Source organism: Lissotriton vulgaris, chromosome 5 (assembly GCF_964263255.1).
Source record: "Lissotriton vulgaris chromosome 5, aLisVul1.2, whole genome shotgun sequence".
NCBI lineage: Eukaryota > Metazoa > Chordata > Amphibia > Caudata > Salamandridae > Lissotriton > Lissotriton vulgaris.
Window position 1 is genome coordinate 1,058,247,320 of NC_141693.1, and position 27,894 is coordinate 1,058,275,213.

The 27,894-nt window shown below is 46.9% G+C and overlaps 1 protein-coding gene across 1 annotated transcript in view; it reads right to left on the reverse strand.

Annotated features, from left to right (window-relative positions):
* PCGF6 (polycomb group ring finger 6) overlaps positions 1-27,894 on the reverse strand; it is a 305,170-nt gene that overhangs the window by 217,873 nt on the left and 59,403 nt on the right. The window contains exon 3 of the mRNA XM_086922718.1: positions 27,648-27,744. Coding sequence (XP_086778844.1) covers positions 27,648-27,744 — 97 coding nt within the window. The remainder of the gene's footprint in view (positions 1-27,647; positions 27,745-27,894) is intronic.

Consider the following 27,894-nt stretch of genomic DNA (forward strand, 5'->3'; position numbering starts at 1 on the left):
TTAGCCCGGAGCTCCGTGCCTGATCCCCTTTCTTATCCTGATAACCGTGGAAGAGACCCATAAAAACGCGAAAAGTCACGAGTGGACATCAAAGGAAACCTCAGGCAGCACCCGGAGGGTGGAAGATACCTCCCAAGAAGAGCTGCATTGCCTCGGCAACAAAAGTGCCTGCGATCGCCAGACAAGACGACCCAAAGATGGCGGACTCAACAAAAACCGGAGCTCGCCGAAGTTAACCCCCAGCGAGATCGGGAGCAACGCGGCAAGACCACTGCGGGAGACTCGAGAAGTCGAGAGCTCTGCAACTGCCAGGGGGAGCGGAGACGGGGAGAGAGCGGAGCGGGGCGTTCTGACACCCGCCCCACAACCATCCACCACCGCCGGGACTCCAAAAGATGGCGGCCGCGGATCGCACCATAAGAAAAGGTGAACGAGGGAGAAGCCAGGTGCGGGCTGCGACTCCCTCCGTGTAGAGCACCCGGACCGCCGCCAAAGCAATCTGGCTGCACGCTGGAGCGGACGCCGTGACTGACGATAGAGCCGGCGGAGCTGAGGAGAAAGGGACTAACACGGCAGAGCGCGACCATAGGAGCGCAGGAAGACAAGGGGCCGTGTACGAGCGGAGCGCAGCAGGACGCATAGCAGGGCGACTAAGAAGCACTGCAGGTGATCATGCCTACACAGCGGGGCACAGTACTGGGACAGTGCACATAAGCCCCTGGGCTGAGACCGGAGATCGGCAGTGAGGCATGCCAAGTAAGAACTGATACACAACCCGGTGGTGCGCTGCAGCTGGAGAAGCAGCGGAGCCCACCCAGCGGGAAATATTATTACTGGGCATGGACTCATAGTTAACTTCCGAGCCCCCATCACAACCGTCCCCCGAGGTTTGACACCCGCCCAGCAGGAGGACGACGACTGCTGCGCAACGCTACAACTGGCTTGTAGGCAGCCTGCGGAAGACAGCGGCCCCCTGGAGGGGAAGCGGCGCCAGCAAGACAAGACAAAGCGGGCCCACTCGGCAGGGCCCCGGAACGGAGGAATTGGAGGAGCTCAGCAGACCTGCACCCCAATACCGGCAGCAAGGCACAAACGAGGAGCGACACGGGCTCCGGGTGGCAACTGAAGGAGTCCAACTGAGGGGCGCCTGTGCCGCAAGAACCTATGGATGGCATGCAGACCCTACCGTGGGAGTAAACACGACACCAGGCGCCCACCCGCATGTGGAGCTAGCCCGAAGTGAAGTACTAGAAAAACTCCCTTGTGTGATCGCAGTGGGGGTAAATCCTGACCCAGGACGGAAGCGCTTGAGCAGGGAGAGCGCACAAAAGCAGCGGCACTGACCGGCCCCCTGGGTGGCTGGACCTCTCGTACTGCGCAGATAGTCGCGCCCGCAGGTGGAGGACTGCCACCTTAGGGAGACCACTGCACCGCACACAGGCGACCAGGAACCCCCCTCCGAGCGCGGAAGGGAGGCGAAATCGGTCAGATTGAGAGTGACAATGGTGAAAAACAAGAGAAAGGGAGAGGGGACTGCCACCCCAGCAACACAGGAAGAGGTGACCCCGGGACCCTCGGACCTCCAACAATTGCAGGATCGAATCCTTGAAGCCATTGAAACCACGAAAGACATCCTCCAACGGGATATCGCGCAAGTGGCGAAGAGACTGGGACTACTACGGGCGGATCATGCCAAACTCAAAGATAGAGTCAAGAACACAGAGGACACACTGAAGGAGTTGACCCCGGCTCAAAAAGCGATGGAGGCGAAGATGGCGGAGGCCCTGGACCGCATTTAATCACTGGAGAGGAGGGCAAAAGACGCCGAAAATAGAAGCAGGCGCAACAACGTCCGCCTGGTGGGCCTTCCGGAGAAAAAAGAAGGGGGGGGGACATGGTAGGATATCTGGACAATTGGATTAAAACCGAAATCGCACCGGAGGGACTTTCCCCCTTTTTCACGCTAGAACGAGCACACCGTGTCCCCGCCGGACATCCTAGGACGGGCCAGCCACCCCGTCCAGTGGTGATTAAACTGTTGCACTACAAAGACAGGGACCTGCTGCTCCAGGGGGCCCGCGATGCTGGGCCGTTTCAAGTGGACAACTGCAGAGTGACGCTATTCCCTGACTACACTTATGAGACTCAGAGATTACGTGCATCCTTTCTTTCCATCAAACGCGAACTCAGGAATGAAGGCATTCAATACTCCCTGCTGTTCCCGGCTAAGCTTAGGGTGGTGGTAGACGACAAGACGCACTTCTTCCCCACGTCGACGGATGCCTGGGCATGGTGGGAACTATACAAAGAGGGAACGGATGGAGCTAAGCAGCGAATGGAGGAAGCAAAGAACCCACCGCACACCCGGAAATCACAGAGAATCCGCAAGCGGCGGCAGGGCCCTCGGAAACCCACGATGTCTCAAACAGATGAGGAGAGAAGAGCGGCGCTGACGGCAGTGGTAGAATTATCTGGAACTGCTACAGCCCCATCGCAGCAGGGCACGGACTCAGGAGACCACAACACAGGCTCAGAAACAGACCTATCGGAATTCAACAGCACTAAGGGCCCAATAATGACACCTCAGACGTCGGAAGAAATATTAGAGGCCTGACACGGACACGCAAGGAGGAGGCCACTGCTGGTAAATAGGGGAGGCTGGAACTGATAGCACGCATTATTATCACTAAACGTAATGGGTCACCGCAACTATGTCTGGGAGGGATCTCAAGGGCGGGGGGCAGGGATTGCGTGGTCGCCTTTCGGACTAGAGCCACACCTCGCTGGCCCTTAAGGCCATCACAGTGACAACTGTGAATTAAGGGACGTTAAACTATTTCACTAAGTTTGGATGGGAACTAATAGATCGTTATTGGGACCTGTCCTGGGGGGGAGGGGGGAAAACCTGGAATTGTTTCTTTCAAGAGTTTGACTGTTTTGATTTTTGCTGTTGGGGATATGCGAGAAATGTCGAAGAATAGTTATAGGGACACCAACACCTATGAAGGAGCAGGGAACTACAGCACATTGGATCAGGCTACATGGGACTATGGATAACAAGGGCACAGTGAAATGCATGACCTGGAATGTGCGAGGGTTGCACACAATGGGGAGACAACACAAAATCCACGCTTATCTGAACCGCAGGGGGATTCAAATCGCATTGCTTCAAGAAACGCACCTGACGAAGCAGGAAGGGATAGCATTGCAGTGCAGATGGAGGGGACAGCTATTTAATACAACATACTCAGCGTACGCTAGGGGAGCACTGATCTGGATCAAGGCGGGCACTCCTTTCCAGTTGACCAAGCAACTTATAGATCCAGAGGGTAGATACCTAGCGATAGAGGGGAAGCTGGGCGGGAAAGATATAGCCTTGTGTAGTGTTTACGCACCAAATACTGACCAGCTGTCCTTTCTAACTCAACTATCAGGAACGCTAGCACACTGCTTGGCAGGCCCTATACTAATAGGCGGGGACTTTAACTCAGTAACTGATGTCACATTAGATAGGTCTCACCCACCACTTAGACAGACCCCCCAGGATATAGCGGCATGGATTAGCAAATTTAGCGGCACAAAAATGGAAATTTAGCGGCATAAATATGGAAATTTAGCGGCAATTTTGCAGCATTTTATTTGCCCATTTTTCCTACAACAAACACAGATATCTTAGTTTTTTTAGTTATTTAACAACATGAAGCTATGTATATTTGGTTTATTCAGTGTGTAAGAGTCAGAGTGAGATTGTAGCAATTGTTCTTCGGAAACTCAGGGCCTATCGGCTCATTAGTTCCATACCATCTCCAGTCACATAACACAAGGAGAGGTCTTTCTTTTGTGTATTTTCTTCTTTCTTCCTTTTAAAAATCCATTATAGCATAGGAAACATTGCTTTTACATTAGTTCTCTGTTTGTGCCCCAGAGATTTAGTTTGCACATTACTGGTAAGCACACTTAGTTAACTGAAAACAATAACGGTGAAACACCAGGTCAAAATAAGGATTAACCAGGGGTCTCTGGACCAGACTTAGTGACCCTCCTGGTTAATGTCTGATTTATAAGGAGACTCCCAGCGTCCCTCCCACATGCAGTTACCCCTTGACATCAGTAACTCCACGGGGGAGTTGGCAGATGCTACTAAGTTTACCTTGTAATCGAGTCTTGAGAATTAACTAAAGTCCTTCTTGACAGCTTCGCCCTGCAACCACACAGGGCCAACGTGTGTAGTAGTTTTAAACTCTGCCCAACAAATTTCAGAGTAGGGTAACATTTGTGTTACTACGTGCTACAGAAACTTGGTTGGAGTGAACACAAGCACTGGCAGTAAACAGTAGGGCACTGTGCAATCTACTGGCACTGAGTAGTGCACTCTCTGCTTTACCAGATGTCACTCCCTTCCCCACCCTGTTTACCCACCCCACTCTTTCTCCTGCCCTGTGCTTCCTTCCTGATTCGCACGAGCTCTTTCTTTGCCAGTCCCTCGCCACCTCACAGGGTGGTCTCCACATGGCTGGCTTATCCCGTGGCTCCCTAGCCCCCACTCTGACTCACCACCCTTTTGCTTTTTCCCTGGCCCGCTCACACTTCCCAACATACACTCTGCAGTTGCTGTGTTATTTACTCATTGCCTACTGATTGAATTCGTTTAAATTGTAAACAATGTTTAAAAAGTAAAATGCAAACCGAATGCTCACAGTTCTGGTAATCAAATGTGTGCCTCTTTTATTCTGGGCATCCGAGCCATGTTCAAATCTTGTCTTCTGGCGCGGCTCATTTGAAGGTTTATTTAGTTTTCATGAGGTTTCTGGGAACCTCTTTCCAAAGTGCAACATTCCCCCCGCAGAACAATATTGTGCATTTGCACCGTTATCGATAGGAGGCATTTCAAGGTTGAAAACACCAGCAGACCTTGGAACATGCCTGGGGAATCTTGATGTAACTGCAGCTTTGAGAAGCCTGCGGTAGAAACGTGAAATTGCACCAACAGTGAAGCCAAATCATTTGATGACAAAGAAGGCATTCTTTGAAGCGTGTGTTGTAGATTTCATATTTGCTCTTTCCTGCCATCTAGTGCTGGATTCAGGGTATTGTTTTTCTTCGAAGAATGCTTTGTTTCAAGCAGGCAGTAAATGACTCGTGATTACATCCTCGAAAGTAACTCACTACAGAATGCGATTTGTATCGGGAAAGAACTAACAGACCCCCAAGGATATAGCGGATTTTGTCAAAATGCCACGATTTCTACAAAAGTGCCGATTTCGCGGGCACTTTTGTAAAAATCGCGCTTTTTGACAAAAGTGCCGATTTCGCGGCAAATCGCGAAATCGCGATATCCTGGAGGGTTTGCTTAGAGAGTCTCCAGTACGCCGCATAGCAAAAGGTAGACTAGAATGGCAGGAGAGGTGGGAATTGCAAGATGCTTGGAGAACGCAGCACCCTGCGGAAAGAGACTACTCATACTAATCTAGTCTGCACGACTTACATGTCCGGCTGGATGCAGTACTGTGCTCGCCATCGGTAATACCGACGGTAGGGAAGACAGAATATCTAGCCAGAACGACTTCAGATCACAATCCCTTGATGGTTACGTTGAACTGGATGCCTGAGACATCGAGTATCCCGACGTGGAGACTGAGGCCGGAGACGCTAGATGATCCAATGCTGCAAACAGCACTGGATACAGGGATTACGCAATATTTTGAGGAAAATGACGGCACCTCGACATACAGGGCAATGGAATGGAACGCCTTCAAAGTGGTCGTTCGGGGCCAGTGTATCGGCCAATACGCAGGGGTGCGCAGAGCGCTGCTAGCAGATTTAGATCAAGCGGGGGCAAAGTGCGTGAGATAGAGAGAAAACGCCCAGGTCACCCAGAGCTCCAAGATGCGATGTGCGCGGCTAGAGAGGCAGTAGCAGTAGAGGTGGAGAGACTCCGCAGTTTTGATCATAATGCCTACATATCGAGGGCACACTCCGAAGGTGACAAGGCTGGAACACTACTGGCATGGTAGGCTAATCCCACCAAGCGTGGCTCCCCGATCCTATCTCTAGATAATGGAACGGGTCAAATGCTCTATACCTAGGCAGAAATCCTCGATAGATTTCAGGGCTATTATGAAACGCTTTACGAGAGCGTACTAGAAGGACAAAAGGAGGACATTGACGCTTTCCTCGAGGGGCCGGGATTGCCGCACCTGGATCAAGAACAAGCGGAAGACCTGGGTAGGGACATTGAGCTGAGCGAGATTAGAGGGGCCGTACAAAGAATGGCCCGCAACAAAACCCCGGGCACAGACGGCTTGCCTATAGAATTCTATAGTAAATATCTGGATCTGCTGGCTCCACAGCTTCAACTGTTATATAACGAGGCTAGGATGGTGGGCCACTTACCCCAATCCATGCGCGAGGCCTTGGTGATCCCAGGAAGGGAGAGCCACAATGCGGCATCCTATCGACCGCTGTCTATTCTCACCACAGACTACAAAATATTAAGTAGTATACTAGCTGCCAGGTTGCTACAACACATGACTGACCTGGTCCATAAAGACCAGTCTGGTTTCATACCTACACGCAACACAACCACTAACATCAGAAGGCTCATAAGACTGCTAGATGACGCTCACCCATAGGAACAGGCACCCATGATCCTGTCCGTAGATATCGAGAAAGCATTCGATAGCCTAGAATGGGAATATTTGTATGAGGTCATGGAACGCTTTGGGCTGGGGGAAGGCTATATCCGGTGGACCAAGGTATTACACACGTCAGCGGTGGCCAGAGTAAGAGTAGGGCCACTCATCTCACGACAATACCCGGTGGAAAGAGGGACGCGGCAGGGTTGCTCCTTATCCCCCCTGTTGTTCGCCCTAGCGATGGAGCCGCTTGCAGCCAAAATTCGGACGGGAAAACATTATAGGGGAATAGATAGCAGGGGAGAGAGGCACTTTGTCTCCTTATATGCAGACGATCTCTTACTGTTCCTAGAAGATGCGAAAGCGGCGCTGGAAGGCGCGGAGAGGCTTCTTACGCGCTTTGGAGAGATCTCAGGCCTAAAAGTCAACTGGTCTAAGACTTGCCTATTCCCCGTGCGGAAAGGAGGAACACGTCCTCACCACTGCCCTTTGATAACCTGGGAGCCCACTTGCATGAAGTACTTGGGTGTTTACATATACACGGCAGCAGATATGCTGGACGGCAACATAGGCCTCTGTATGCGAGCACTGAAAGGAAATATGGCATTTTGGTCCACTCTGCCGCTCTCGATGACTGGCCGCATCTCTTTGCTAAAAATGATAGTGCTACCCCGCCTTCTTTATTATTTCCGCACGCTTCCCGCATGGATTCCCAGCCCCTTTTTCCGAAGACTAAAATCACAAACGACTTCATTCCTGTGGGGATCGGGCAGATGCTGGGTTGCGCTCAAAACACTTCATCACCCGAAAGATGAGGGAGGTCTAGCAGTGCCGGATTTCGAACTTTATTACCTCGCAGCCCAACTGCAACTCTACACGCAGGAAATGGTGAGAGTATATCGAGGCCCGGAACAGGAAAGGCAGGGAGGTACGCCAAGACATGTTCTTGCTTATATTGCCTTGCAACAGAGACTGACCTTGAGCGACCTAACCCATGAGGAATGAATATGCTACTTACCAGTATGCATCTGTTCTTGGCATGTAGGGCTGCTAACATTCATATCTGTGCATAGATCGCCGCCTAGTGTTGGGTCCGGATGATTGCACATTGTTGTCCTGGAAGAGTCTTCGAAGTATCACGAGATAGGTGGCTCCTCCCCTGGACTACAGTGCGCATGGGCATCAACTCCATCCCCAGATTGTTTTTAGCCATTGTGTAGAGATGGAGTGAAATAGTGTAAATGATGTCCAAGCTAATGATTGAATGCAAGAAATTACCTGCAGCCGCTACGGGCGCCGGGGAGGAGGGCGGGCGATATGAATGTTAGCAGCCCTACATGCCAAGAACAGATGCATACTGGTAAGTAGCAAATTCAGTTCGAGGCATGTGGGTTGCTAAATTCATATCTGTGCATAGAATACATAGCAGTCCCTCCATTAACGGCGGCCGCCCGTGCCAGCTGCAGAAGTTTGAAAAAGAGTTTTAAGAACAGCCTGACCTACAGCTGCCTGCTGTTTGGAATGCACATCTACACAGTAGTGTTTAGTAAAGGTGTGTTGTGTAATCCACGTGGCTGCTCTACAAATATCTTCCAAAGGAATATTACCTAGGAAAGCCATGGAGGCCCCTAACTTGCGTGTGGAGTGGGCCCTGGGGGGGACCGTTAAAGTGCGCTTAGCCTTGTGGTAGCAAATCTGAATACACTTAACGATCCACCTGGCTATTCCTGCTTTGGAAATGGGGTTGCCTTTGTGCTGGGCTGAGAAGGCAACAAATAGCTGTTGTGTCTTCCTAAAGCTTTTGGTCCTGTCAATGTAGTACAGTAATGCTCGTTTGACATTAAGCGCGTGGAGCATTCTTTCTGCTACTGTTTCAGGGTTTTGAAAGAATGTGGGTAGTTCAATGGTTTGATTGACATGAAACTGCGACACCACCTTAGGGAGAAACTTAGGGTTAGTGCGCAGCACTACCCTGTTAGGATGAATCTGAATAAATGGCTCTTGTATTGTGAGCGCTTGTAGCTCACTAACACGCCGTAGCGACGTGATGGCAATGAGAAAAACCACTTTCCATGTCAATAACTGAATCTCACAGGAGTGTAGAGGCTCAAACGGTGGTCCCATTAACCTGGTGAGGACTACGTTGAGGTTCCACACAGGAGCTGGTGGGGACCTGGGGGGGATGACTCGTTTCAGCCCTTCCAGGAATGCTTTGATGGCAGGCACCCTGAAAACGGAGAGGTGCTGCCTGTTTTGGAAATAAGCCGCTATGGCGGATTAGTGTATCCGAATGGAAGCATACGCCAGATTACATTTGTAAAGATGCAACAAATAGCAGATGATATTAGGAATGGATGCATCTAGCGGGTTGATATGATGTTCTGTACAGTAAATGACAAACTGCTTCCATTTTGCTGCATAGCAAGCTCTGGTTGTTGGCCTTCTTGCCTCCCGGATTATGTCCATGCATTCCGGGGCAAATCAAGGTAGCCAAACTTTAAGACCTCAGGAGCCAGATCGCTAGGTTCAGCTGTTGCGGATCTGGGTGCTGAATGTCGCCATGGTTCTGCGTCAAGAGCTTGGGTGTGAGGCGCAGTCTTTGATGCGGTACCACGGAGAGTTCCAGAAACGTGGTGTACCATGGCTGGCGTGCCCACGTTGGAGCAACCAGGATGAGTGTCATCGAGTGTTGCAGCAGCTTCTGTGCCACCAGCGGTATGAGAGGTGCTGGGGGAAAAGCGTACGCAAATTGGCCTGACCAGTTCATCCATATCGCATTGCCCTGCGACTGTGGGTGTGGGAACCTGGCGGCGAAGCTTGGGCATTTTGCGTTCTCCCTTGTGGCAAACAGGTCTATCTCTGGATGACCCCACTGCTGGAAGTACGGGTGGAGTACTGATGGATGTAGCTCCCACTCGTGCATTTGGTGGCTGTACCTGCTGAGCAGATCCGCCATCTGATTGTCCACGCCCGGGAGGTGTTCCGCCATGAGGAAGATGTTCCTCTGAATGGCCCACTTCCACATGCCCTGAGCCAGAGGAGACAACTGTGGAGAGTGTGTGCCTCCCTGCTTTTGGATATAGTACATTGCCGTCATGTTGTCCGTCCGGATCAACACGACCTTGTTGCACAGATGTACTTTGAAGGACTTCAGTGCCATGAAGATTGCCATCAGTTCTAAGTAGTTGATGTGCATCTTCTTCTGCTGTGTCGACCATATCCCCTGCACTGTGTAGTGGAGTACATGCGCTCCCCAACCCTGGAGCGATGCGTCCGTTGTCAGGATAATTTGTGGCACAGGCTCCTGGAACGGTCGGCCCTTGCAAAGGTTGTGTGGAGTCCACCAATGCAGAGAGTTGTATGCCCGACCAGTCACCAACACTAGGTCTTTCAACTGCCCTTGAGCCTGAGTCCACTGGCGTGCCAAGCATTCCTGGAGCGGACGCATATGCAACCTCGCGTGAGGGACTATGAAGATGCAGGAGGCCATCATGCCTATCAACTGCATAAACACTCTCGCAGGGAGTGAGTGCTGCGGTCTGAACCTCCGTATCAGCGACTGGATGTTGTTGATCCTCGCTGTGTTTGGCTGAGCTGTAGCAGCCAGAGTATTTATAGTCGCGCCCAAATACTGCCGCACATGGGCTGGCTGAAGGTGCGACTTTGGATAGTTGAGCGAAAACCCCAGACTGTGAAGAAGGAGAATAGTGTGGGACATGTCTGCGGCGCACTGCTGTGCCGACTTGGCTTGAACGAGCCAGTCGTCTAGGTAAGGGTAGACATGTATGTTTTGTCTCCTGAGGTGCGCCGCCACCGTTGCCAGACACTTTGTGAACACCCTGGGAGCAGTGGTCACACCGAAGGGTAGGACCCTGAACTGGTAATGCTTGTTTAGAATGGTGAACCAGAGGTATTTTTTGTGGGATGGATGGAGTGGTACGTGAAAATAAGCATCCTTGAGGTCCAAGGTTGCGAGAAAGTCTCCCTGGTTTAACAGTGGAAGAACTTGCTGCAGAGTTAACATGTGGAAGTGTTCTGAAAGAATATACATGTTGAGGGGACGTAGGTCCAGAATGGGTCTGAGTGAGCCGTCCTTCTTTGGGATTAAGAAGTACAGGGAGTAAACCCCTGTGCCTTGTTCCTCCAGTGGCACGAGCTCTATTGCGCCTTTTTGCAGCATCACAAGAACATCTTGCTGCAATAAGTGCAAGTGCTCTGCCGACATAGGACGTTGTCTTGGGGGTATGTTGGGTGGAGTGGACGTTAACTCCAAACAATAGCCGAACTGGATAAGTTTCCTTACCCACCTGTCTGTGGTGATGGACTTCCAGACTGGCAGGAACTGCTGGAGTCTCCTCCCGACAGGTGTTGGATGGTCGGGGGGCAGTGACAGGAAGTCACTGTTTGTTGGCGGCAGAGGAACGAGAACTGTTGTTGCCTCTGCCCCTGCCCTTGGCGTTGTTTCCTCTGTAACCTCCTCTACCCTGTTTGGTGTATGAGGACTGTGCCCCACTTTTACTGAATTGCGCCTGTTGTGCCAAGTGTACTCTGGTAACACCCAGAGTGCCTGAGCGACGAAAAGTGCTCCCTCTGTATTGCTGAGACTGAAGTGCACCCATGGATTTAGCCGTCTCAGTATCTTTTTTAATTTTTTCGAGGGTGGAGTCCACCTCAGGGTTAAACAGTCTGTCTGGATTAACGGGCTGGTTGAGGATAGTAGTCTGTATCTCTGGCTTGAACCCTGAGATGCGGAGCCATACTTGACGCCGTAACATCACACTAGTATTTATCGCTCTTGCTGCCGTATCCGCAACGTCGAGCGCACATCTAATTGCAGAGTTGGAGATGAGCTTGCCTTCTTGGATAAGCATCTGGGCTCCTTCTTTAAACTCGTCTGGAAGGTGTTGTAAAAGCTGCTCTAAGGTTACATAGTGTGCCCTGTCGTATCTGGCCAGCAGAGCTTGTGTGTTGGATATGCGCCAGATGTTTGCTGCCTGCGCTGCCACCCTTTTCCCCGATGCCTCCAGCACTTTAGACTCTTTGTCCGGGGGAGGAGCTTCACCTGTTGTTTGTGAGTTCGCCCTTTTGTGAGCATTAGAGACCACCAAAGAGTCCAGAGGCAACTGGCCCCGTATGTAAGTTGGGTCCCCAGGTGCCGGTCTGTATTTCTTTTCTATTCTAGGGTTTACAACCCGAGCTCTTGTTGTTTCCTTGAAAATGTCTGTGGCATGCTTAAGAACACCCTTAAGCATTGGAAGTGTTTTTACGGTTTTCTCAGCAGCAGAGAAAGTGTCAAATAGAAAGTCAACGTCCACAGGGTCAGCATGCATTTCCACCTTATGGTTTGCAGCTGCCCTCTCAATTAAGGCATTGAACGCCGCAGAATCTTCTGTAGGAGAAGGCTTTGCGCCAAAAGCTTGTGGGTCATGGACAGCTTGTTGGTCCCCTTGATCACCTGAGGCTAACCACGAGTCCTGTTGCTCATCAGGGTCTGTGTTTTCGGGAAAAGTATACTCCTCGTCCTGATCACCTAGATCTCCATCTGAGCAAGTGGGTGAAGGCGATGGGCTCCTTGCAGGATGCAGAGGAATGCTCTCAACAAGTTCCGGCGTTTCTGGCGCTGGCCTTTTCTTTTTCAGAGGGATCACAAACGACTCCAAAGGCTGTGAAGAAATCTTCCTCTTATAGAGCGTCAATTTTCCTGTGTCGGCGTCGATATACTGTTCCGACTGCTCTTCTAATAAGGGTTGTCGACTCAAACTGCCACTCAGCTGAGTATGCCCTACCCCTTCTGAGTCCTTAGGCACCGACCGTGGTGCAAAGGCCTTTGGCACCACTTTGGGTGGTAGAGTAAAGAGGAGCGGCTTGAAAGTCTTCTTCGGTTCCGCTACCGGAGTAGGTACCGAGGGCGTCTTCGGCACTGACGTCAGCTCCTTCTCCCGAATCCGTTTGAGGGAGTCTGCCACTTGCTTTGTAAAAGAAGCGGACGGTCTCGTCGACCCGACTGAGGACCTCGATCCACCCCCAGGGGAAGACTGGAGCGTCGATGAATCCATGTTCTTTGCTGGAGGCGCAGACGTAGTTTCGACAACAGCGCGTCCGCCACCAACCACGGCCCCATGCGTCGACGTCGATGGCTTCGGATCGGCGGACTTTCCCTTCAGCGTTGTGGCTCCAGACTTTGGCTCGGTGCCCTTTGCCGATTTGGCCTCGACGGCTGGTTTGGCTGTAGATGCGGTAGGCTTGACCGCTGACGGCTCGACGACCGACTTCGACTCGACCACCTTAGTGGAGTGCTGGGCGACTGCTTTCGAGCTTGGCTCTTTGACCACCTTAGGCGCTTTAGCCTGTTCGACAGCCTTCTTCGGCTTCGAGGGCTCCGACGACGACGCAGTCAATGGCGTCTTCGGTTTCGGGGCTTCGTCGGCCATCTTAGATTTGGTCGATCCCGAATGTTTCACTTTCGGTTTCGATTTAGGCAATGGCGGCTCCCTAGAGGTGTCCGTAGCCGGGCCAGGAGGCGGGGCCGAGGAGCGAGGTGTAGGGTCGTGGGTAAGGCCTTGTGGCGATCCCGTGACCTGAGCCTTTGTATGTTCGGGGCATATATCATCCTCCGAGCTATCTTCCACGGCCCCAAAAGGTTCTTAGTCGTCCCCTACCTCCTCGACGTCTTCCTCGAGGTCTTGGTCTTCTTCGTAGTCGGCCTCGACCTCCGCCGATGGAGGTGAAATCTGCAGGTGAAGTTCTTGCTCGCCTGCGTCAGGGCTGTCGAAGATGTCCACCGGTGCCGATCGCTGGGCCTGGAGGCGCGCCACGCGCCGAAGCTTGATCGTCTTCTTCGATCGAAACCTGGAACAGGCCATACAGCTGGCCTCGTCGTGGTCCGGCGATAAGCACTTGTTGCACACAGGGTGCACGTCGATGTGTGGGTACTTAGAACCACACACGGGGCAGTACTTGAACGGACTCCGTTCCATTGTAGAATCGTCAGGGTCTTGCTGCGTCGACAGGGCCTCGATGACCGAAGAGTCACCCGACTCCTCCGATATCCGACTCGACGAGCCGGAGTATACACGAGACCGAACGCGAACAATACCGACGAAGTAAGGAAAGCCTTTGGGCCTTTAAGAAGTTGTTTTATCGATTCCGAACAGGAGACGTCGAAATCACATCCGAACCCAATGGCGGAAAAAAACAATCTGGGGATGGAGTCGATGCCCATGCGCACTGTAGTCCAGGGGAGGAGCCACCTATCTCGTGATACTTCGAAGACTCTTCCGGGACAACAATGTGCAATCATCCGGACCCAACACTAGGCGGTGATCTATGCACAGATATGAATTTAGCAGCCCACATGCCTCGAACCAAACGTTTAGACTATGTTGGAACCGGTCCCAACGGCGGGCGGGGGTTAAACATCCCTACGCGCCTGAAATACCTCTGGGGATGGTAACTGCGCTCCCACACGGAGGAGACTGGTTGCAATTGCAGACCTGGGAAGATGCGGGTCTGCAGATCTTGGGGGATCTCTATGAGGACGGAGCACTAATACCGTATCAAACATTACAAGAGCGGTTTGATCTTCCACGGGGAGGCTACCTATTGCACACAGCGGTGGTCAGGGCCATGCAGGCACATTGGAGAGGGGGTCTTACTGAACCCACGACGACAATGGCATGCCAGTATGTTATGATGGCGGCGGGGACATTTAAAGCGGTGACGTGCCTGTACTCCAGGATGCTAAGGGAGAACTTGCCGCCCCTAGCTGCGCTGAAAGCCAAATGGGAAGCTGACTTGAATAAAGAGATCCCAGAAATAGCTTGGGCACAAATACTGAGGAGGGCACGGAAAAGCACGAGAAATGCACGCTTCCAACAAATACACTTCTATATCTTACATCGGGCCTACTTGACACCAGGGAAAATCAAAAAATATTTCGGAGTGGTGGAGGCGGTATGCCCTAGATGCAATACTGAGGGGGCGGAGATGGAGCACATTTTTTGGTCCTGCCCAGACTTAGGAGAGTATTGGCGAGCGATAGGCAGCACACTGAATGAAGTGACCGAGAGGGGCCTGCAATTTGACATAGCCGTCGGTATACTACACTGGTTCCCACATGCTCCCAAACATAGAATCACTAGCAAATTTCTCGATATGGGCCTTATCTTGGCCAAAAGAGAAATTACGAGGCTCTGGAAAGCGAGAATAGGCCCTACACATAAGTGATGGGTGAACGAATTCTTGAAATGGGCGGACGCTGAGAGCACACTACGATACCAAATGGCAAGCCGCAAACTGGACGATAGAGCAATGGCCGCAGCGACGGTTTGGGAAACATTAGTGCAGGCACTGTGAGATAGCACATTACAAGACACTGAAGAGCAGCAAGATTCAGATGAAACTAACCCACAAGACGCACCAGGCACATCACACACCTAGGTAACCATCAATTCCTGATACCAACACTGATTATACACTATACAGCTCTGAATAGGGGTGGTGGGAGTTTAGGGGGGAGGAGGGTAGTTGGGGATAGTTAAGAAAAATTAGAAGGGTACTGGGAAATAAAACCAAATGCAGACATGTGAACTACTTGCAAGACTTGAAGCAAATATATATTGACACGTGGATTACGACATACTCTTGTGTGATGCCGCCCGGCCTCAGGGTTGTGGGCACTAAGGCTGTGTAAGAAACCAAATAACGACAGTTCCGAGCAAAGATCATAGTTGTAATGAATGTGTAACTGCACTGTATAAATCATAACCCTGCAATAAAAATAATGTTTTAAAAAAAAATGGGAGCAGTGTAAGTGCATCAAACAGAATATAGTAATGATGACGAGTGGCCTCCATTGCAGTTAGAAAGGCTCCACCCTTCCCATTAAAATTCACATGTTTATATTTTTTGTGAATATTTCAACATGGGCATATTTATTTAATGCTTGTTTTTGTACTTTTAGTGTATTTGTTTCACAATTCAGATCAATAAAAATGTTTAGGCAGGAGTCTGCAGTTTCCAGTAATGATTCAGTGGGGGTCCACAGAAGTCACCACTGTTCTAATCCATAAAAGAGAAGTATCATGGAGGATGATCTGGAAATATTTAAACAGTCTTGTTCTGATTGGGTGACAAATTCTGAATCTGCAATTCAATACATCAATAGTTAATTAATTTCAGAACAATTGATAATCCTTGATTAGGGAATGTGTGGGTCATGAATTGCTGAGAGATAAGTTTGATAAATGAGCCGTTAATTGAATTTGCAGTATGTTCCTCAACAGCTTTAGTGGGCCGGAAGAAGTTTTGAACGAGAATCTGAACCCCTGGTTTCAAGAACATATAATGTTTTTGCACTTGATGGTGGGGTCCTGGGAGAACATGGCGGACATCTAGCAGCTGCTCGCGCGTCTGTCGGAGACTGGGCAAAATGAGTTAGCAGAAGTAAATATTGATACATGCCGCAATGCTAACACTCGTTTAACAGTTTCAAATAATCTTGATGAGGCAAATACGTTACCAGTAACAGCTGCTCCTACCGGAGGGAGTTAGTTGGGTCGGCGGCTCGACAAAGCAGTTTGAAGGTGGGTGAAGCCCAGGAGTTAATGGGAGCCTTCTCACGGCAGAGAGTCTCAGACAACTGCTCGTTTTGGAGAAGGGGGGCTCGTGAGGTGGCAAGGGCTCGGTGAGTCATGCCGAGTATCGCTGGAAGCAATGGTAGTGTGTTTTTTCCCAGTGTTGGAAAGATGAGACCATACAAGGGACACGCCAGGACAGGACCAGAGAGGTGGGGCCAGGAGCAAGGCGGCAGAGGAGAGCAGCGAGCGGCTGGGGCCACACAGTGGAGTTTCGGGCTGCATCCCCCTGACAGAATCTTCACCAGGTAATGAGGGGGGGAAATCAAAAGGCTAATAACTATCACTAAGAAGAGCGGAAGCCTTTGAGGATACCCGTAATCACGGACAGTGATGGGAACTCGGTGAGAAAGAACTAGAGGTATCCCGGGTTAAGGTCAAGGTGAAAATTAAAGGGTCTGAGATGAATCAGACTCCCGCAATATCACCACAGTGCAAAGGGGGAGATATTTTTAAGAACAGAGGCGCAGCCCCCCCACAAAAGCCCCCTCCACGAAGGTTAAACTCAGGAATACCCAGCATAAAAAATTAGGGAACCAGAGAATTACTCCATCTGTGAGGTCATATTTTAAGCTACAGGAGAAGATCCCTAAAAGAACCTCTTTAAAACCCATACATTTTTTGATGCTCGCTAGCGACGCCTTATCCATGGATCAAGACCTTAGGACTGACAAGACATCTCCCGAACAAGTGTTGGAGAAACCAGGCGTGGAGGCATCAGGTGTGCCTCAGATTCTCGTGACCCCTAACATATATCAATGTCTGGTTATAGAGGGCTCCAGTGAGGAAAGTGAGCAAGACACACATGCTGTAATGAGGGGCACGAAAAAGGCTGTGGAAGAGATAGAGGCAGGAGGGAGTGGCTTAAACCCGCTGATAAGTCCATTAGAGCATTTAATTAAATCACTTGCAGAGGAAGAGAAAAGTGGTTTTCAATTTTACAAGCCAACCAAAAGTAAGTCCAAAGGGTCTGTGAAGTGTTGGCAGAAAAGCTGGAGTCTTTAGTACAAAAAACACAGCCCTGGAAAATTGACGTTGAGTCTGCGGGAATAGACCATTAGGAACAGGAAAAAACTCAATAGCCTGAAACACAAACTTAAAGAAAGCCAAGACAAACTGGAAACTTTGGAAAATAATGCAAGGCGCAACAATATCAGAATCTTAAATGTCCCGGAAGGCTTAGAAGGTGGAGATTTGAAATATTTAATCTCCAGTGTGTTAAAATAGGCAGAATGAGATCTCCACATATAAACGCTCCCTTTCTGCCATACTAGAAGCAAGGGTGCGAGAGCGATGGGAGGCTAGTAAACCAACACATTTTGAGTACAGCAAATGTGCTGGGAAACTCTAGGCCTGGAAGGCTAGAGTAGAAGTCTCAAAGAACAACATAAGTCAGATAACGGACAGAGAAACAGGAAACAGCTTAAGGTCGAAGCAGGAGACTGAGCGAGCTTTCGTAGATTTTTGCCAGGAAATACATATGGAGGATTTGGGTATGTAAGAAGTCCAACTAACAGTTGGCATGGGGAGCAGAAAGTGGAGAAACTCTCCAGCGAGGAAAGAGATTTCCTAGAGGATGACATGAAGCAGGATGAGCTCCACGCAGTTATGAAAAAAAGAGAAGGGAACAAAGCTGCGGGCCCTGATGGTCTCCCCTACGAGTTCTATATAAAACTAAAAGATGTATTGTGCCTAGTACTAATAGAGCTCTTTATGGAGATTTGGGAGGAAAAAGCTGCTTTACCAAAATCTTGGGAAGAAGCCGTTGTTTCCTTGATTATAAAACCAGGGACATATCCAAAAGCTTTTGATGCACATAGTCAGATTTCTCTTCTAAATTATGTTTATAAACTTTATGCTAGCATCCTCGCTGTTAGGTTGGGCAAAGTGAGCAGGAATTTGATATCTGAAGACCAGAAGGGTTTCTTTAAGGCAGAAAAATGCACCAATTGATTCATGAACTTATTGGTTCAATTAACTTGGCCGTAAAACATAAGATCCTGTTAGCTATTATTCCCTTAGATTCAACCAAAGCCTTAGACAGGGTGAATTGGCCATTTTTCTACTGTATGCTTAGTCGTTATAATTTGGGGAATAGATTTAGCTATACAGGAGATATATAGGGCCCCTGCCGCAAGAATTTTGGCGAACGGCAATCTGACTTCCAGCATCCACATTACCAGGGGCACAAGACAGGATTGTCCCCTTTCTCAGCTGTTGTTCAATTTATATATTGAGCCTTTTGCAGAGAAAATCAGGATGGAGCAACAAATCATCCCCTTTTTGTGTGGTGCCTGGCAGAAAAAAACTATCCCTCTATGTAGATGACATCATGGTCAGCGGCGACCCTTGAAATGTTAATTATAGAATTGGGAAGGTCTCAGGTTACGAGGCAAACCCGATTAAGACTGAGGTAACGGTATGGAATGCCGAAGAGAACCATACAACGATAAAATAATAAATAAAGTATTTGGGAATGAAGGTAACCCACTCATTAGATAAACTGGTGGAATCAAACTTTAAGAAAGCAATGTTTGAAACTAATAGGCTGTTAACCGCGTGGTCTCATCTTCCATTAACAATCTTTGGGAGAGTCAACTTGGTTAAAATGTCGATACTTCCCAAATTCACTTTTCTTTTCAACATGATTCCTTTACATTTTAAAAACGAATGGTTTTAAATAGCTACACAGTAAGGTAAACTCCTTCATTTGGGCTGAGAAAGGGAGAAGAATTGCAAGAAGAAATCTCCGAAAAAAATAAGACAACGGGGGCATTGCTCTCCCAGACTTTCAACTATACACCTATAATAATAATAATAATAATAATAATAATAATAATAATAATAATAATAATAATAGGGTTTATAAAGCGCCTGGTGACGCCCTCCCGGCGTGTCCCCGCGCTGTGGAGAGAGTGTCAGAGAAAAGTGAAAAAGGCTGGAAACTAGAGGGAGAATAGGTAGGTCTTCAAAAGTTTTCTGAATATAGTTTCAGTATCCGCTAGCCTAATGATCGTTGGGAGAGAGTTCCATTTGTTGGCTCCAACACACAAAAGGAACGGCCTTTCATTCTGGCTTTTTTTATGCGGGGGATTTTGAGCAAGCCTGTTCCCCTAGAGCGTAGGGTTCTATTAGGCTCGTAGGGGATGGCCAGATCTGTCAGGTAGGGAGGAGCTTTATGCGAGGTAATCCTATAGCACATGAGGAGCGCTTTAAATAGGATTCTCTTTTTTATAGGCAGCCAATGGAGAGTGGCAAGGGTAGGTTTAGAGGCTGCTCTTTTAGGTAGTCTGAGGACTAGACGTGCTGCCGTGTTTTGGAGCACCTGCAGTCTCCTGATGTTCTTTTCCGTGGTTCCTAGAAGTAGCACATTGCCGTAGTCTATTCGTGAGGTCACTAGGGCTTGAGTTATGGTTCGTCTGGCCTCAAGAGGAAGGAGGTCCAGAGTGCGGTTGAGGGTCTTCATAACCCCGAAGCATTTCCCTACAACTTTATGGACATGGCTATCGAAAGAAAGTTTGGGATCAACCCAGATACCCAGGTTCTTTGCTTCCTTACAAGGAGTGGGTAACGGCCCAAGACAGGATGGCCAGCATTCTTTAGTCCAGCTAGTATCCTTACCGCCTATCACTAAAACCTCAGTTTTAGAGCCATTTAGCTTCAGGCAGTGTTGGGTCATCCAACCTGCAAAATCCTGGGTTGTTTAATAAAAAAGTGAGATTTCTTTTGTTAGATAAAATTGGGTAAGGGAGTACAAAGTTATGAGAGGCCTTACTTGATGAAGTGGGAACATGCCGGCAGGGCTTCATGTTCAAATTTGGTCACCAGACGTTTTTTAAGAAAATATGACTAAAAGGTGTGGTCGGCAGCTGCTTAGCTATGGGCACAAATTAGACATGCAACAAAGCTCCCCTATTACAGCAAATATGCCCCACTGTGGGATTCTCCAGGGTCACCAGAGTTACTTAAAGATAGCCTTCTAGTCTTACAGATGTTGGAATCACGGAGTGGGGTCAGATTTTTCAAGAAGAGCCGCTGTGTTCGTGGACCAAGTTCCAGCAGTTGACAGATTTTTCAGTGTCCAGGTTTAAGTTCCTACAAATACAGAGCTGGGCGCACGCTTTGAATGAAGCTCAAGGAGGGTCCAATGAATTGGAAGAACGTCTAATCACGAGCCACCAACAGAAGAAGGTGGTTGTCACTTGGTATAAAATTATTATGGTCACCCAAGATGTAGGTAACAACACACCAATAAGTCTCTGGGGTAGAGTAACCCAGTTGGCAAAAACAACAAATGTCGCACACTTATTGCAAGTATCCTTTCAACCATTATATAAGGTGATTAAACCAGCATATCTTAGACAAAATCACTTGTTTTGTCTCTATAGAGCCTTTTGGACCCCAAGGAAACTATCGAAATTGAAGTGGCCGACGGGAGCCAGCTGCAAGAAATGTGGGCTCAAAGATGCCGATGACATACATATGCTTCTCAGCTGCCCTTCCATTCTCTGCTTTTGGAAAGAAGTCTGTAAGTTTGCATCAGAGATGTTGCACATAACACTAGAGGTAAGCCCCGAGCTTATTATTTTTGCATTGGTGCCAGGGACAGGAGTGAAGCTGAATTTGGATAAGTTATTGTTCTTAATATTACTGGGAAGGAGGCTGATATGTACATATTGTGTTATCCCGACCAGTCCATCCAAAGCAGAATGGCTCAAATTAGTTCTTTATGTTGATGAAATAGAGAAGAACCGTAAGGCAACAAGAAAGACGGAAAAGTTATAGTCCCCTCCAAAGAGGTCGTTGGGAACTAATGAAAGGAGGTGTGTTGTCACTGGTTAACGTTACCAATACCACTGTCCGATGATTGAAGCCTGAGGGTAACCGACAGTCATGTTTTTCTTCCCCCTCAGCTTTGTCCGGACACTGTTCCTCTGCGTTCTCTATCCAGGGTTGGCTTTCCATACATACAAATGAGAACGAAGCTCAGAGGCTTCAGTAGGAATCAAGGCATATGAGGACAAAACAAAATAACACATAAAAGAACATATAATGTTTTTACCCTGGGAAGGTTGATAGTCATTGCCAGTGAAACAACTGTTTCATAATAAATATTCTACTGGTTATCCAAAAGTTCCATATCTGTGTTTTCTTATAAATTGTTGAGTGTTTGTTGTGCCTCAAAGCATGTTTCATTCATGCATATATGGAGTTGGTGAGCTTTTTGAGTTGTCTTCAGTACTTGCTTAGCAAAATCAGGGATCATTATGGGTTCTGTTGTAGGCCTTCACTGTTACCAAGGCATGTATTCTGTAGAGATGTTAGTGGTTTCTCTTTGCTAAGTGTCCCTGTTGACGTAATGATGTACCAAAAGGTTGATAGGCTTACTAGGAAAACTGTATAGTACAATTCAAACTTATAATAGCTTTTTGTTAATTAATTTTACTAGATTCTTGGTCTTTGCTCATAAAATTTTTTTTTTTATGGCTTTTGACACTATAGTTGCGGGAAGATGCTGGAATTATGAGGAGAGCTTATGTAGTCAGCAGAATTATATGACATTATCAGGTCTGCTAAACTATGACTTAAAAGGGTGAGAATGTTTTTTGCTAATCTTAACATTTTTATCACAATGATCAGTCTTTAATGGTGTCCATGGCCACCGATGGGACTCATAAAATGCATAATTATATTACTGAGTCAGGCCATACTATATCATTCAAACTACCAACAGCCACATGAGCATCAAGTGCCATAGCAAGTCTTGCGATCTACCCAATAAAATATTAATAAAACCTGATTTACTTCAAAAGAGCAAGCACAGCAGCTCCAACTTTGACAGTCAAAGTTATTTTGAATGTGGTAAATACAACATGTCTTTAACGTAAATGTTTAAGATACTGCTGTAAAAGTTCTATTTGAATATTTCGGAGTAGTAAAGCAATCTCATGATCACAAGGCCCTGAACTGAGTGATGGTTGCAGTAACTGATCTTACCTCCTAGCCTAAACAGAAGGTTCTACCTGCAGAGCAGCCATTGTCAGGAATAGGAGATCTGATACCACTAATGACGTAGCTAGAAAGGGGCTTAAAGACTCCATCTAGAGATAAGAGGAACTGGAAGACAACTATAGGTAACTTTCCTTGTAAAGAAATCAAGCGTATTTAGCCAAAGCTATGTTTGGTGAAATTTTGCTATGAAGAAAAAATATTTTTCAATTTCTATTTCTGCAGGTAGGTTTATTTGTGGTATTTCCCGATTCAGGAAAGATGCCTTTGAGAGATTCTCTTCTGAGTGTATCATCATTTCCCAAGCTCCCTTGTTTTAGGAATTTCTGTGGTGGTTTGTACGCTGCTAGGCAAGCTGCTGTTATTGCCCAGTCATGTCTTGAATCTCAATGTCACAAAGTTTGAAATGTTCTTGATAAGTGCTTTTACCTCTTCGGCAGAAACATGATTTTCCTGTTTTCAGTTAAATAAAGGTTGCATGGCAAATTGGACTGATCTGGATTCAGTTATGTTATTGGTCTACTGCATGCAAAATGATCTATCAAAAGATCAAGGGATGTCAGTAGGTAAGACTTTAAAAGAGTCTCGCTTGTTATTTATCCAGTATTGTGACAAGTTGCAAATCATCCCAATCAAATCTTAAGTCCCAAAGCACAGTTTGATTAATCTAGCCTGGCAATCAAGAGTTGGGTTGGCAACTCAAACAGCTTTCTCAGTCTACTGGAAACAGGTAGTTAGTTAGGTATGGATTGGCTCTATGGAGGAAAAATTATTTTGCCCATGTCAGCTCTTTGCCTACTGAAGCACAAAAAGCTGTGGTATACTTGGTCTCTGAAAGAGTCTCAAACAGCGTTTTCAATGGTTGCAACGAATATCGTGCTCACAGGGGATTTCAATCTGAACCTCATGGGTACGCCACAAGAAGAGGCAATTTTAGCCCAAAATACATCTTGGGATCTTCCACCGCAAGGGGAATTTCAAACATCCAAACAAACAAAAATGGGAGCACAGACACTCGAAGATCTGGAACATTTTAATATCCGAGCCCTTAATGGGAGGTTTGTGGGAGATAATCCGCCAGCTTCAACTTTTCATTCTTCAAGGACAAACAGTATATTAGATTATACCTTTATTTCACTACATCTCTTTCATTATATAACCTCGTTCCAGATAGGGAAGAAATCTGATAGCGACCATTGCCCCCAGGAAATGGCTTTGAATATTGTGAGACCTACACTTGAGCGATCAAATGCCCCAAAAGAGACTATTCATACTGTTAATTTAAAAAAAATCAAGTATTCTGTGGCGATGAGTGAACTCTTAATAGGAAGGGCACAACAACACTTTATTGAGCGGACGGGGCAAAATGAGGTCACAAAATGGGAACATTTCACAACCATTAGGTCGAACTATGCAACACAGCCCAAAGCATTTGCAAAGATCGGCAAAGTTGGGAATCTATCCCGAGAGCACAGAGGAAAAATTAAAGAAGCAAAAAACATGATATACCGCTTAATGAGGGAAATACAGCTTCACCCCAATGAAAAAGCAAAGAAAAATCAACTTCGTACATTGAAATTTAACCTAAAAAAGTTGAAATGGGAAGCAACCAAATTATTGGAGGACGACTTGTGGGCAAAACTTCACTCGGACACTAAACATAATGATGGGGCAAGGTTCTGGAAAACCCTCAATTTGCTAATACGCCTGGCAAATCTGGGGGTTTCATCAAACATTTTAGAGGAAACATGGGCATCCTATCTTGGTAATCATTTCAATCAAGAACCACCCAAAAATCAGGTCTTATCGACATCAGATAATGAAACAGTTGACAATCCCGATAATGCACAACAATTGCAATTGTGCACAAATATCAAAAACAAATACGAATTAATTAATCCCTCGAAGCTCCAACAAAGCATTGAATGCCAAATTAAAAAAGGTAGAAGGGAAGGAGCTCCGGGACCTAATGGGATCCCCCCAATCCTCTTCAAGCAAGATGTGGGTCACTGGGCAGCAGCTCTTGAACCCCTTTTTTTGGAAATCAGGTGCTCGAACATCTTGCCAGATTCCTGGAAAGGCTCTATTATTACCCCAATCTACAAAGCAGGGGACAGGGCTCTTCCCCAAAACTACCGATTAGTGGCCCTAATAGACAATGAGGCGAAGTACTTCGCAGGTTTACTGCTGGAGGAACTACAGCTATGGGCTGCAAAGAAATCTCTGATACCGGTTTATCAGACAGGCTTTGTCAAAGCAGTGGGCACAATGACTAATATCCTAACGATGGGCCTACTAATAGACAAGGCAGAGACGAAAAAACTGCCCCTACACCTCTGCTACATAGATTATAAAGCGGCTTTTGATAACATTAATCGGAATCTCCTGTGGTCAAAATTACAAAATTGGGGGATCTCAAAACCGCTTTTGGACCTGCTAATAAACCTGCATACGGAGACCTGGATACGAATAAAGGTGGGGGACGGCTCACTGCTGTCAAGGCGTATACCAACAAACAATGGCCTCAAGCAGGGCTGCGTCCTGGCCCCTACATTGTTCAATCTGTTCTTGGGCGACCTGGCGCCAATTTTGACTAACTGCAACTCACATGCTCCTAAATTAGGAGGGCTTAATTTACCATGCCTCTTATATGCGGACGATATTGTTCTAATAAGTCACACCAAAGTAGGGCTTCAAAACCTCCTGAACACCACTCAGAGCTACTCCGAGGCAAATGATCTAAAAGTAAATCTCGAGAAAACTCAAACTATGACCATCAGTAAAAGAAAAAGAAAAACATTTACGTGGTTCTGGAACAAATCTCGCATAAAAGACACGCCAATATATAAATATTTAGGCGTAAAGATTGACAACGGCGGGCGTTTTAGTGTACAAAGGTCGTGTATCAAAGGTAAAGGGATAGCCTTGGCAATCGCTCTAAAAACCTTGAACAATAAACTATCTGGTCCATCACTGACACCTTTGGTACAGGTTATCCGAGCTAAACTACTGCCTACAATCACTTACGGAAGCGAGGTACTACGAGGCAGAGATGCAACAATACTTGACAGCACAATCATAGCCGCATACAGAATTATCTTTAGCCTTCCTAAGCGGACCTCCCCACCACAGATCAGGCTGGAGTTTGGCATCCAACAGCAGCTCCTGGCACGTCAGGGGGCCTACATCTGTGCATGGGATAAAGTGAGGAAATCTGCACAGGGAACATTGAATGAATATCTGTGGAGGGAGATAGAGCAGTCCTCGACATCGCCTGCAGCCAAATATCTAGCAAAAAGCCTTGTAAACACCGGGCTGGAACAGCTTTGGGCTTCCTCCATAGATCATAAATCTTTCAACAATTTGGTAAAGAAATCCATCAAACATCAGTCATGGGTACAAGATAAAACCGATTTTTCAAAAAGAAGGCACGCTTGGATGACTTTGAACTCATACTCGGCAAAAGCTCCTCAGAATTATTTGGGCTTGGGTTACGCCAAAAAGACCAAAATGTGCTTCTTAAGATATAGACTAGGGCTTCTACCCTGCACTCAGTATTTCCCACACTGGTTAAGAAAGAAAGCAGAATCGCCATGTCGTCTGTGCGGTGATGTGCAAGAAGACATGATTCACCTACTATGCTCTTGCGAGAAAATGCAAGAGGAGAGGAAACTCCTTTTGAAACGACACTTTATTCGGTTTGGGATACGTACACGAAGGAGTGCAGTACTTACTTGTTTCTCATCTCAGGACCCTCAACTGAGTTGCGGCCTTGTAAAATTTTTAAAGGCTGTGGAGAAAAAAATGCCAGGACTAGAATCTTGAACTGTTCTGATTCCAACTTATCTTGTAATAGAATCTTTGTCTACTTCCAGATACTGTGTGACAAATGAAAGACTAATATGGTTTTATAACTATGAAGAATAGAGCACAAAATGTCCACACTATGACGGTTTTAAACATATGTAATTTTATATTGTGTTTCATTTTAACTTATATTTTGTATCGTACTGCATTGGTTTTAATTAACTGTGCAAATAAACTATAAACTATAAACTATAAACTGGTTGCAAAAAGAAAGTGGTTTAGAGGGACGTCTTTGAGTGTTTAACAATTAGATATGTCTTGTTGCTGACCTGTTTACTTGTGTCAAACAAATCGAACTAAAGCATCTAACAACAGACAGCAGCTAAAGGGTTACCCTTTGGGTCGATGTTGGCCTCTATATTAATGAGTGCAAAATGAAAAACAGAACTAGTCCAGAGGGAATCAAGAAAATTCTTGGTAATAAAACCACAGCAGTAGATACAAGGACTCTTTTGGCACTTTTTTGCTGGAGGTGTCGTCGTATCGCTCTGAACTTAAAGTCCTCAGCAGGAGGGTTTCAAAAGGGTTTATCAGCAGAGGTGCAATATGTAAACATTTTCATTAGCAGACTGCGTATAAACTGGAGTAGTCTAATGTCTCTCGCTCACTCTCAAGGTCCAACATGACACAGCTTTGTAATGCCTGCATTCAACAACAGTGAGGTGACTGGGAGCACAGTATGTAATCATAGTCCACAATTTCTCGCTCCACCTCCGCACCCCCAATGTTACCAACACATTTAAATTAAGCCTTAAACAGGTTGAATACATGGATACAGAATAATGGGCAAGGGATGGAGAGAGGGAGACCATGCAGAATTTTGAAGGGTTTTAAGTGATCCAAGTGATTTCTAGAAGGGAGGTAATTAAGCAAAGAAAAGACTGGAAAAATAGGTTTTCTTCATGCTATTAAAAGATTATTCCAAGTCGAGCAGAAAATGGCTAGGCTGGTCCGTGGCACTGCGGGTGCATTCTAGATAGCAGTCTTTTAAAGGATTGAGAATCGAATTCTCAATGCAGGATCTAGTTACTCTTTTAGAAATATATTAGATAATATACATAATTTTCATAAAATAATATTTTGGTTGTTAACCACTTCAGGATTTCCCACATTTGTGAATCATCCATGATACAGCAGTACATTCAGAAGTAGTGACAATGGCATACAAGCAACACTGGCTATAGTAGTGCTCTCTTTACTAGGGTTAGTATCCGTAATAGTATTGGGGGTAGTAGTACCATCAACATTATTATTACCAATGGAATGTGTATATTTACTAATTGTAACAGATGGGAAGGTACGTATTTATTAGAGATACATGTCTAGGGAGGGTCGAACTTCCAAACTCATGTGTGAAAGTAGCAGAGAATACAACTACAAGATATTTAAGCCTGGAATGCGGGTGAAGGGTTGAGTATCATCAGGAACAGAACATAAATGTAGAGGCATTTGAAACAAAAAAGCAAACGTTTTGGACGGACTCGGTTTTAAGAAATGTTACCTGATATTATAGAGAGGTTGTGTCTGATGAACAACAATGTTGCACTTGGGGCATCTGTTACTGTACCAGAAATGTTTCACAATGCAGCTTCTACAAACTAGAAAAAAAATTGTAGTTTGATATACTAGAAATGGTAATATTTTAAAGAACGTAGGATACTATTACAAATCGCCAAAGAGTCATTTCATGATTTTTCATGCAAACTATCTTATGCTGTATGGCAAAGGGCAAAGATGACAACCTAGTC